At 46.5% G+C, this 12,634-nt stretch overlaps 1 protein-coding gene across 1 annotated transcript in view; it reads left to right on the forward strand.

The window, feature by feature from the left end:
* The first annotated feature begins 1,294 nt into the window (after nucleotides 1-1,294).
* Nucleotides 1,295-12,634, forward strand: part of CWC25 (CWC25 spliceosome-associated protein homolog (S. cerevisiae)) — a 17,784-nt gene continuing 6,444 nt past the window's right edge. Inside the window, exons 1-8 of the mRNA XM_004684266.2 lie at nucleotides 1,295-1,458; nucleotides 3,928-4,100; nucleotides 6,075-6,311; nucleotides 8,102-8,171; nucleotides 8,860-8,987; nucleotides 9,906-9,969; nucleotides 10,551-10,753; nucleotides 11,363-11,461. Of these exons, the coding sequence (XP_004684323.1) occupies nucleotides 1,441-1,458; nucleotides 3,928-4,100; nucleotides 6,075-6,311; nucleotides 8,102-8,171; nucleotides 8,860-8,987; nucleotides 9,906-9,969; nucleotides 10,551-10,753; nucleotides 11,363-11,461 (992 nt within the window). The 5' untranslated portion in view covers nucleotides 1,295-1,440. The remainder of the gene's footprint in view (nucleotides 1,459-3,927; nucleotides 4,101-6,074; nucleotides 6,312-8,101; nucleotides 8,172-8,859; nucleotides 8,988-9,905; nucleotides 9,970-10,550; nucleotides 10,754-11,362; nucleotides 11,462-12,634) is intronic.

The raw sequence follows: 12,634 nt of genomic DNA on the forward strand, positions 1-12,634 counted from the left end.
GTACATCCATCAATAAAAACAAACAGGACTGTTTTTGGAACTGGACAAGTTGACTTTAAAGTTCACTTGGAAAAATAAAAGTGTAAGAAGAGTCAAAGAATTCCAGAAAAAAATGTCACTAGGTAGAAGTAGGGCTTACTGGTCGTTAAAACAAAGTCAGGATGATTAGGGCAGTTGGGAGGTACTACAAGGATAGATTAATGGATGGGAACTGAGAATCCAGAAATAGACTCAGATACAAATGGGAATATAGTATGTGACAAAAGAACTTTTTATACGCCTTTACACTGAAGGTGTTGAGGTGAATGTGTAGCAGACCAAATGGAATGACTATAAAAATAGCAATGGGGGCTTCCTGGTGATGCAAGAGGTTAATTCTCAGCACTATTAAGCTAGCACCATCCACTGCAAGTTGAGTTCCATCCCTGGGCCCTGGAGCTGACCCAACATGGCTCAGCAGACCTCTCCTGTCTTGCCCGCTGGTGCCCTCAGCAGTGTATTTCAGGGGATTAGCCTGTTCTGCTTCCCACTTTCTCCGTAAATCCTCTTACCCCCCCAACCTCTATCCTGCACCCCAGTTTTGTATGTATAAATAAAAACAAATCTTAAAAAAAAAAAACACAAATATCAAGTGAATCAAAGCTTAAAGTCATGGTGTCTCCTTCCCTCTCTCGACTCTTAGCTGGTCTAAAATGCTGATGAGAAACAGTTAGTATTGAGTACTGACGGAGAGAGAAATGGAGTTAACAACGAATGTGGAAGATCGATCCACAGTTGATGAATCGCGGGGCCTTAGAAATGAGGTGTGCGTCTTCCATAGTAAGCATTGGAAAGGGAAGAGGAAGCTGGCAGATTCTAAATTTACAGGGGAGCGGGTTAAGAGTTTTGGTTCGCTCTTTTCTACTTAATTTCTGTAAACTGGGTCTGGAGTAAGGAGGTGGCCAAGAGTCGAGGTTAAGGAGAGTGCAGACTTGAAAAACTAGGAAAAACCGGCGTGTCCGGTGTCGGTATGGCCTGAAACGCCCAGCGGAGTTGAGCACTCGCGGGCGCCGCGGTGCGGGGTGCGCTGCCATGACAACAGGAGAGCCGGACAGGCCCGCGGTAAAAGTAGCCCCACAAAGCCTTAGGGTTTAGACACACACTCTGGCCAGCGGGGAGATGGGGACGTCGCAAAGAGACCACATACGGAGGAATGGCCCAAAGGCGAAGCGGCACGTGACGCTACGGCCAAACAGCGCAACCACGAGTGTACGTCATCGTCCCGCGACGCCGACGCGATAACAGGACGCCCGCCCGGAAATGGGTTTTGGATAAGACAGTGAAAGCGGCAGCCAGTTGCCCCAGACCACCGGTGGGGAAGTCGCGGCTGTTCAGTTTTAAGAAGTTGCTTCTCGGTCTAGGTGTTCGAGGGCCTCGCAGTGAGGAAACGTCCCCAGCACCATGGGGGGCGGCGACCTGGTAAGTGAAGGAGGCCTGGGCAGGAGAGTCGGAGGCCGGAGACAGGTTGCTGGGGGTTGAAACTGGGTGGGGGGGGCGGGGGTGGTAACCGCCTAGGCTCAGCCCTGGTTTCGGGAGAAGGGGTCCATAGCCTTGGAGAGGGAACAGGTCAGTAAGGTCACAGGGGGCCGAGACTTGGGCATGTGTGTGAAGTGTGTCGCCGACAGTGGCCGGCAGTGTTGTGTGTGTGTGTGTGTGGGGGGCTGTCGTTTGGAAATTCTGAAAGGCCCAGACGGGGGTTGAGGGGTGGTGGGGATGGTTGGAACTATGGCTAGGAAATGGAAACAGCTGTGAAGAACTATCCCGTAGGCTTTGTTTTTTGTAACTGGTTTTGGGACTTAAAGCCTTTCCTCGGCGAGAGTTCAGTCATGTCCTGGGCTGCTTTGTGGACCTTTTGTTCACCACTGAACCATGTCTGGGGTTAATTTTAAACTTGAAGGGATCTTCCTCATGCTTGTCTTTCTGCCTTCTATTTCTTCAAAGCTGCATTCTGATCTGTAGTTACAGCTTTCTTCTAAGTTTATAGCACTGAATATAAATTATGTGGTAATTTCTCTTAAGCTGTATAGTTCAGCCATTTGGCCAGAACCACCATCTTCCAGGTTTTTTTTTCCCCCCAAAACAAAAACAAAACCTGACACAAAGGGATAGAGGAGAGGCACCTGCTATATGTTATCTAGACCTTAGAAAATATGAAATTGTTCTTTTGGCCACATCAAGAAAGATGATCTGGTGGACATCAAGAGAATAAGCACTGTTCAGAAAGGAATGCACTATAACCATTTCCATGTCAAAATGGAAACCATCTGTATTGTTACCATGCAATGGGGATTGGTGAAAACAAACAAGAGCAAGATTCTTGCCAGGAGAATTAATGTTAGTGTTGCATGTTAAGCACTCAAAGAGCCAAGATACATGTGAGGGAAAATGACCAGAAGAAGAGGGCAACTAAGAAAGAAAGGTACTTGGATGCATCTGAAGTGCCAGCCTGCCCCACACCCAGAGAATCACACTTAGTGAGAGCAACTGAAAGAAGCATGAGCACACTGGGAGCAGAAGCCATGACATGCCCATGGCATACATATGGACTCTTTTTTTTTTTTTTAAGATTTATTTTATTTATTTATGCATACAAGAGCTAGGGTGTAGGCCAGAGGTGTGGGGGTGAGAGGATTTATCAGAGACAGTGGCGCCACCTAGGTCACCCAGGCTTCCCATTGAACTCACTGCAGTGGTTATGGATAACTTCAGAGTGCTGAGACTTAACCCCTTGTACCACTAGGGAGGCCCCTGTCTCTCATTCTTAACTGGTCTCCTGGGCTTCAGTCTCTAATCTTGATGCTCTCTAGCCTATTCACAGGATAGCTAGTTAACTCTCTTACCTGCATGTGACTATTCAATGTTGCTGTCAGCAGGATAAAGTTAAGCCTCTTAATGTGGTTTATAAGACCCTAGTCTGTTTGTTGTTGTTTTTTCTTTCTTTTTTAGTTGGCTTCATCTCGAGCATTCTTACCATCTCCAGCCATACTGAATTTTTGTGTTGTCTTCTTTCTCACCACTGGGTCTGCATTTGTGTGTGCTGTTGCCTCTGTTTGGAAATCTGTTCCCCTTCTCCCTCCTCCTTACATTACTAAATGCATTTTTAATAATTAGATGTTACTTCCTCCAGTAAACCTTCCCTGGTTGGGAGGCTGAGCCAAAGCAGTGACTCATGGGAAGGAGGGAGAAGAGAAGTATTCCTTGCGGGTGAAGGGGAGATCAGAACCAAGGAGATGGGGCTGGAACCACGCATACATAACTGGCAAAGTGACTCAGGAACAGGTTGAATCCATAAGATGAATGCCCAGTGCCAGAGGCACTCCAGATCTGCCTTTCAGAGTCTATACCTCCCCATTTCCCTACCCCATTTTTCCTGTATTGTTATCCTCCATCCTGCTCAGATAGAGCCAGTGGAAGTTAGATTCACATGCATTTCCCATTAGAGGTGTTTGAAGGGCTTGTTCTAACCTGAAGTTTTATATACTTGAACAAAACCCCCTTGATAGGCCTCCGTGGTTGTGGAGAGGCTAAAATCTCAGTGCATGAGTTCGATCCCTGGCCAGGGAGGTGGACCCACATGGTGCAGCAGATCTCTCCTGACCTGCCCTGCTCCCCTCAGCAGTGTCCTTCAGTCAGTTTGCCTTTCTTCCCCCCACTCTGTTTCTGGTGAATCTTTTCACCCCCTGCACCACTGCTCTAGACCCCAGTTCTTATATGCATAAATAAATAAAATGAAGCTTCAGAATTCTCAAGGTGTGTGAGAGTATTGGGTGCCTACCTTGCCACTGTTAAAGATGCCTTGGCATAAAGAGGGCATGAGTGGGGAGTGAGGCCAGCCCAGATAAAACTCACCATCCTCTTACTCCCAGAATTGTTCTTTTTCCTTCACAGAATTTGAAGAAGAGCTGGCACCCACAGACTCTCCGCAATGTGGAGAAAGTGTGGAAGGCTGAGCAAAAGCATGAGGCGGAGCGGAAGAAGATCGAGGAGCTTCAGCGGGAGCTGCGGGAGGAGAGGGCCCGGGAAGAGATGCAGCGTTATGCGGAGGATGTTGGGGCTGTCAAGTAAGCGAGGAGCTGAGGGTGTGGTGGGCTGGGGGTGTCCTGGTGTGTGGGTAATTGCCTGGCAGTGCATCATTCAGTTGTTGCAAAGCAGCTCGCTGCAAACTTGGTTCAGAGTTGGCCTGACCTAGGTGCTTGGGGTTAGCGCTGCACCCACTAGCCTCAGTGTGTGTCTGGGAGCAAGTTTGAGTGTTTTGGTTTTCTCCTTAGAACCTGAGGATGTGGGTAGATGACTGACAGAGAGCCATGACTGAGGAGGATTGCCCTTTCCCTGCCTTTCAGCATGGGTGGTGCCCTCAGTCCTGTTTATGTAGGACAGGCTCATTTTGAGGGTTGTGGTGGGCATTGAGTTCCCATGGAAGGAAGTGGTAGAACAGCCCCACTCAGTTTTACCCTACTTCACTTTCCTCTTGTATAATATAGGAGAGGAATAACAGGTTGTAATAACCCTGCCCATTTTGTAAAAGGAGGTGGGAGTAAATAATGCTTTGAGAAAAATAAGTGTGAAAATGCGGTATGTTCTGAATCAGAACTGAATAAAAACCATAGACAGACTGCAGATGAGAAATCCGTGCTGTCATTCCCTTATCTGCAGCTGCCTATGGCCTGCCTCACTCACGGCCCGGAGGGACTTTTCCTTAATGGCACATACTTAAAAGATTTGTGAGGTTCAAGGTTGTGTGTGTGAGAGAGACTTAATTTTATTTCATGGAACTGGCATCATGGTACTTAAACAGGATAAAAATAATTTTCTTTCAGGATAATGCAGTATAAGAAGGTCTTTCTAATTTAAGAATGAAATTTTAGGTATATTACAATAGAGTTCTAGAATTTTTAAAGATAGCAACAACAAAAACAATATAGATTGTTTTTGTTTTTATTTATTTAAAGATTTATTTATGTGTACAAGAACTAGGATACAGGTCAGAGGTGCAGGGGCAGTGAGAGGCTTCACCAGAGACAGAGTGGGGAGCAGAACAGGCCACTGACGAAGTACACTGCTGAGGGGAGCAGCGGGCAGGTCAGGAGAGGTCTGCTGTGCCTTGTGGGTCACCTCGGGTGCTGGGCATTGAAGTGGCTGCAGCCAGCTTGCAGTGCTGAGTCTTAACCCATTATGCCACTAGGGAGAGCCCAAACCTATCTTTTTGGTAGGAAAAGAAAAATTCTAAAGGGTTATGACCTCTTACTGGTTTAAATTATTCTTATTTCAAATGACCAGAGATGATAATAGGAAAACATTTATGCTGGTGATTGTTATATATAAACTTAAATACACAAACTGAAACCAAAAAGCCCTGTTACACAGCATTGGCGGGAATGTTACGTATAATACTGTTCATGAACTGCTGTGTTGCTGTGAATGTGCTAGTGGCTGCCTGGCACATGCTCAGTGGAACTGAGGTTGTCTGTTGTGTGAGGATTCAGTTGTGTCACTACTTTATTCTCAGAACCACAGGGAAACCTTTGTTTGGCATGATATTGTGATATAACTTGCCCCCCTCCCCTTTGGCTTGAAGCATAATTTACTTATCTCTGGTCTTTTCTTGTTTTCCCCTCAAATGTAGTATGCCTGGTGCTAATGGGACAATGACCCCAAAACAGTGCAGACACGCAGCACGTCACTGAGATTGTTCTTGGTGGTGCACTGATCCAGAATGTGCTTATTTCTGGTTGTTCTTGAAATGGAAGCCTAATATCAAACTTGTAACCAGCCTGGAGAAGCCCTGAGCAAAGAGCCATGCCCTGAGCTTTTCCCCATAATTTGCTTGAGATATGTGAATAGTCTCTCCCCATGGTAAGCTCCCTGCCGGCAAGCACCACTTCTCCTTGGTACCACGAGGGGTGCTGTGTTCTGCCCACGCAAGGGGCCGCTACGTAAGGGTCACCATACCTTGTGTTGGCGTCTCTGTGTAGGTCTGTGTAGGGGTTTGCAAAAGTAACCATTTTCTTTGGTTCTGCTTTTTTCCCTTGACCTAGGAAAAAAGAAGAGAAATTGGACTGGATGTACCAGGGCCCTGGTGGGATGGTGAACCGGGACGAGTACTTGCTGGGGCGCCCCATTGACAAATACGTGTTTGAGAAGATGGAGGAGAAGGAGGCAGGCTGTTCTTCTGAGACAGGACTTCTCCCAGGCTCTATCTTCGCCCCATCAGGTGCCAATTCCCTTCTTGACATGGCCAGCAAAATCCGGGAGGACCCCCTCTTCATCATCAGGTACTAACAGGAAGGGGGCATGGTTGCAGAGAGGTGGTAAGCTGTCTCTGACACCCTTGATTCTCTCACTTCGTGGTTTCTCCAGTGTTTTGTCTGCTGTGTGAAAGGTTGATCCCTGTTGTAGCCTGTCAAATTATCTTCTTTTAAAAGCGTGGTAAAGACACATAACTTAAAAATTTACTGTCTTAACCACTTCAAATGTACTGTTTAGTAATGAATATATCTACATTGTTGTTCAGCCAATCTCCAGAAGTTTTTCATCTTGCAAAATTAAAACTCCACACCCATTAAACAACAGCTCATAATTTTCCCTCTCCCCAGAGTCCCTGATAGCCACCATTTGACATTCTCTATATATTTTCCAAAGATTTATTTATTTTTTTTTTTAAAGATTTATTTATTTATTTATTTGTGCATACAGAACTGGGGTACAGGCCAGAGGCTCAGGGGCGGTGAGAGGCTTCACCAGAGACAGAGTGGGGAGCAGAACAGGCAGATCTACGAAGTACACTGCTGAGGGGAGCAGCGGGCGGGTCAGGAGAGGTCTGGCTCGCCATGTGGTCTCCTCCAGGGCAGGCTGCAGGCGGGAATCGAACTCATGCGGAAGTGGCTTCAGATTCTCAGTACTGTGCTTTAACCCGCTGCGCCACCAGGGAGGGCCCAAAGATTTATTTTTATTTATTTAGGCATATAAGGACTGGGGTGTAGGCCAGAGGTGTAGGGTAATGAGAGTATTCACCAGTGACAGAATTGGGAGCAGGAACAGGTGGATCTACTGAAATATACTGCTGAAGGGAGCAGTGGGAGAGACAGGAAAGGCCTGTGCCTTGTGGATTAGCTTCCTGGCTGGGGATTGAATTTAGGACACAGCAATGATAGCACGATTGTGCTAAGACTTAACCCTTATGCCATCAGAGAGACCCCTTGACATTCCATTTCTAAAAGTTTGATAACTCTTGGGACCTGAGATAAGTGAAATTGTACAATATTTGTCTTTCTGTGACTGGCTGACATCACTTAGCATAACACCCACGTCGTAGCAGACATCAGCATTTCCTTCCTTCCAAACTGAGTAATATTCCATTGTACCTATATGCCACATTTTGTTTATTCCTTCATCTCAGTGGATATCTGGGTTAGTTCCACCTTTTGGCCACTGTGAATAATGTTACTGTAGACATTAGGTCCCTAACCGGTTTTCCAAATCTTCATTGTAACATGAACAACTTTGTAATGACCTTTCTTGGTTATTGGCTTATAGTGAGATGTTCTGAAGGAAGAATTTGTAAGATGGAAGAGTATGTACAGGTTGTCTTCAGTTTTGCCAGATTGTCATCCGGGTAGTTTGGCCAGCTTCCCCTTCTGTGAACAGTATATGAGAGTAAGGCATCTCGAAAGGGGGACTCCATTCTGTTTCCCAGGCAATGGCCTGCACCTCGTCAGCAGTGGTGCTGACAGGTTGCAGTCACTAGAGACCAGCAGCCACTTGATTCACCAGATGACACTGATGTACTTGAATAGTGGCCTAAAGACTAGGGACTAACAAACTACCTCACTCACTTTCTTGCATGATGGGGAACCGGTGTGGACTTTACCGCAGTATCCAACCCCTTGTGCCGATTTGGGGACTATTTCTGGCTTCCAGACATCATGTAGATTTCAAGATAGGGCCTGTCCAGCCTCTGTGTTCTGCAGTAAAGATTGCTACATAGACTTTGGAGTGTAGACTGAATGACTTAATCCCCTTTCCAAAAGAAGTGGTTGTGATTTTTGTATTTTCTTCTCTTTAGGAAGAAAGAAGAGGAGAAAAAAAGAGAGGTATTGAATAATCCTGTGAAAATGAAGAAAATCAAAGAATTGGTAAGTACCACCTCAAGTAAAGACCAAGAGTATCTTTTAACTACTCATGACTAGGACTTCTCTCTGATTGCTCTTATGAGAGGGGAAAGAGAATGGCCTTTAAATTTTTGTCTTAGTGACCTTCTCTGGTCATTTTAGCAATCTAAGTTTATCCAGCTTAATTAAGTTTGATTTCCTCTTTCATGTCTTTTGATTAGTCACCATGTGATGCCATTTTTCCTGAAAAAGAAGGGGATGGGCTATGTCTGTGGAGAGCATGCTAAGACATTGTGTTTAGGAAATTGGGGGGGACAAGGCTCGCTCATCATTCACATGACATATGTGATTGTTTCTTGGGTCAATTGGAAGGGAAAATAGAAGATTAATCTTGCAGCATCCTCTGTTTTCAGCTTACTTGGATTCTTTTGACCTAGTATGGAAATTCCTAGGCTCTGGTTCTGGGGACCACTAAACAACACAAATTCCTAGCCCTGCCCACCAGTATTTCTGTTCGGTAGTGTAAGGAATATTTGTGTATAGCCACAGTTACGCCCTCCCCCTCCTGTTGACAGGGAACCTCTGACAGTGTCCTGGACTCTCGTAGACCTAGGGGCGTGGAGTCAGGTTGTTGCTACATGACTTAGCTCCCTTAGAGAGACTGACAGGGGTATCAGTAATCTTGCTTGGTTATATTCTGGGCATTTTCTAGTTGCAAATGAGTCTGGAAAAAAAGGAGAAGAAAAAAAAGAAGGAGAAGAAAAAGAAGCATAAGAAACACAAGCACAGAAGCTCAAGTAGTGATCGATGCAGCAGCGAGGACGAGCGTAGCCGAGGGAGGTGAGGATGTGGAGCCCGGCCTCCCTCATCATTGATTCACTCATTCATTCATTCCACAGCTATTAACCTAGCACTGCCAGGTACTGCCAGGTGCTGGGGTTTCCGTGGGGGACCCTTGGACATGGCTCTGTGCTCACAGCTTGCTACCTAGCACTGGAGTTCCTTGGAGAGCTTAGCATGACCCCTGAGAGAGTGGACTGTGGCTGTCTAGGTCTTAGGTCACACATTGTGGCTGTGACTTTTTCATTTAGCTTTTGATTCCTCCAAGACTAAAGTGGGTTTTCTGTAGGCTTTTTTTTTAAATGGAGTATTGGGCCATCTGGGCCTGTTCCTTCTGTCTTCTCTGTGGGAGCAGTCGGCGCTGTTGCTGCTGACTCATGATTAGTCCCTGGAATAGCAGCTTGAGGTGAGAGGAGACTGTGCTCAGGCATTGGGACTGCAAAGCAAGGCCCACAGATTTTCACAGGAAAAACATGACTCTGCTGATGCTTCTTCCAGCAAAGACAGTCCAAATAGACAAACACATTCCCAAGTAGTGGCTGGGAGGTGGGAAAGGCCACATTGGAAACAGGAAGCATGTTTCCTCATAAGAGATTCAACATGGACCGCCAGGCATTTTTTTTTTTTAAGGTTTATTTATGTATACAAGAACTGGGGTACAGGCCAGAGGTACAGGGAGTGAGAGGAATCACCAGAGACAGAGTGGGGAACAGAACAGACAGATCTGCTGTAATACACTGCTGAGGGGAGCAGCAGGTGGATCAGGAGAGATCTGCTGTGCCACGTGGGTCAGGGATCAAACTCCTGCTGCAGTGACTGCAGATAGCTTCACAGTGCTGTGCTGTAACCTTCTGTGCCACCAGAGAGGGCCCCCATCAGGCATTTTCTTTGTCAGTGAGTTTGTGTTTTATCTCTTAGATCTCAAAAGAAGAGGGCAAATTCTTATCCTGTTTTGTCCAGAGTCCCTGGATATGGCTTACAGGTAAGATGTGGGCTTCTCAAAAGGAGAGACTGTGAGAGTTGGCATATGCTAACTTGACAGGCTTTTGAATATCGAATATTTTTAGCAGCCAGTCAAACATCATATGGGAAGGAGAGTTGGGGTAACAAAGACAGGCTGCTGGGGAACAGTCCCATTCCTTATTGCCGAGCTTCTGACAGTGGCAGAAGGCCCTCTGAGCAGAGGCCAAAGCACCAGTGGGGTACTTAGGCTGTCTGCACATCCCTCTGTAGATGATTTGTGGGAAGTTGATACATTTTATGTATACATTTTAGTGACTTGACAAACATATGTCTCCCTTTTTTCCCCTCAGTACTTATAAACTTAGGGCAGGTCCTCCATGAGGTGCTTCTTGCTCCTCCTTAGAACTGCAGTGAAGAGCCAGCCAGCTGAGTGGTTGGGTTGGTTCATTCCTTTAGGGGGTAACTGAAGATAACTTTCCTAAATATGTGTGGTCCTAATGGAGTTGGTATCCTCACTGGACTCTTCCTGCTTCATAGTATTTTTCCTGAATTTCTGGACTGTCCTCTGAACAGCTTTTCTTCCTTTCCCTGATGGTACAGATCAGGGACTCTGATCGTAGCCAAAGACTGCAGGGTGCTGAACAAAAGGGGGTACACAAGTCTAAGAACCACTCCAGATCCAGAAGCTCCTCCCACTCACCTCCCAGACATGCCAGCAAGAAAAGTACCAGAGAAGTAGGGTCTCGGGACAGGAGGTCGCGATCCCCAGGCAGAAGGTCGCACTCCCCAAGGCCAAGCAAACAGTGAGTGTGGGAGTTCGTGGGAAGTAACCTGTGAATGTGGAGCTGGTCCGAGCAGAGACCTGCTCTTGGCAGTGCCCGTCTGCTTTGTTCCTGCTTTCATGTCATTTCTCCACCTACTTGAATATGGAGCTTATGCCCCTACACCTCCTTTTTAATAGCCGGGGAGTCTCAGGCCTTCCCTGGTGGCACAGTGGGTAAAAGCACAGCACTGCAAGCTAACCACAGCTGTTTCAGTGTGAGTTCAATCCCCGGGCCCAGAGGTGACCACATGGCGCTGCAGACCTCTCCTGACCCGCCCGCTGCTTCCCCCAGCAGTGTACTTTGTTGATCTGCCCGTTCTGCTCCCCACTCTGTCTCTGGAGAATCCTCTCACTGCCCCTGCACCTCTGGCCTGTATCCCGGTTCTGTATACATAAATAAATAAATCTTTTTTAAAAATAGATGGGGAATCTCTGCAATGAGTTTTATTTCAAATCTTGGAGTCCTTTGCCTTTGCTTTTCTTCCACTTCTGCCCTCTCTTCTCTCAGTGTGATTATAATTTAAGATTGTTAGATCTTCTTCTATTTGAGGAATATGGTAAAAGTTTCTGCCCTCTGTGTCGGTTACAGGCACAACTCTAAGGTAACAAGGAGAGACAGAGGCCGAACTAAGAGCCCATCGCCTAAAAAAGAGGTTTACCAAAGGCGGCATGCTCCCGGGTACACCAGGTGAGTCAAGAGCCCAGGCGGCCTGAGCACAGGGAGGGCTCAAGCCAGGGAGGTGGAGAAGCTGTTTCTTTTTGTTTATCACATCCAATGTGAGGCACATGGAAGGGACAAAGCAGTAGTTTATGATATAATGAACAATTTGAATGACTGTCTTTCAAAATCTGTAAGCCTGATAATTCTCAAGAGAGATTTCCACAGAGAAGCTTTTCTTGAGTATTCCTTTCCTGAGACATCAGCTGAAAAGGAAGAGGATGTTTTCTCTGAAGGCAGACATTCATCCTCAGGTGGACTCTGTGTTTGAGCTGGATGTGTAGTGGTCAGACAGAATATGGGGTGCAGGGCCCTCCCTGCTGGCGCAGCAGGTTAAAGGACAGCACTGTGAAGCTAGCGCAGCCACTGCAGCATGAATTCAGTCCCCAGCCAGGGGCGTGGCAGACCTCTCCTGACTGGCCCGCTGCTCCCCTCAGCAGTGTATTGCAGTCAGTCTGCCTGTTCTGCTCCCCACTGTCTCTGGTGAATCCTCTCACCCTCCTGCACCTTTGGCCTGTACCCCAGCTCTATATGTGTAAATAAATAAATCTTTTAAAAAAGGAAAAGAATTGGGGGTACATCTGTGGGGCTTAGGGGTAGATGGTTGTGTTCATGAAAGGCTGTTCCTTAGGATTTCAGTTGCTTATTGGAAGTACATAGGAAATGAGACTTTTATGAACTTTTTCCTGCCCAAACAAATTGGCTGCGCGTTAGAATCACCGGGAAAGCTTAAAGGGAAACTTCCTATTACCCAGCTAGCCCCGGCATAGTCTCTGTTATAGCATCGTCTCTGGGGGGACGCGCAGACATCAGTACTTCCACGCTGCCAGTGTTCCATGTGCAGCCACGCTGAGAACCACTGGGAATCTGTAAGCACCTCTTTTTTTTTTTTACCATGTTGTTAGAAGAGAGTGATGGACCCTAAGCTTCCTTTTTACTTTGAATTCTTCATCCCCTCCATTTCCAGAGAACAGAATCTTTTTTAATTTTTAAAAATTTTTTAAAAGATATATTTATTTATTCATACAGAACTGGGGTACAGGCCAGAGACAGAGGGTGAGAGGCTTCACCAGAGACAGTGGGGGGCAGAACAGGCAGATGGACGAAGTACACTGCTGAGGGGAGCAGCAGGCGGGTCAGGAG

The sequence above is a fragment of the Condylura cristata genome, unplaced genomic scaffold, assembly GCF_000260355.1.
Source record: "Condylura cristata isolate star-nosed mole 26May11 unplaced genomic scaffold, ConCri1.0 scaffold00017, whole genome shotgun sequence".
In the NCBI taxonomy this organism is placed as follows: domain Eukaryota; kingdom Metazoa; phylum Chordata; class Mammalia; order Eulipotyphla; family Talpidae; genus Condylura; species Condylura cristata.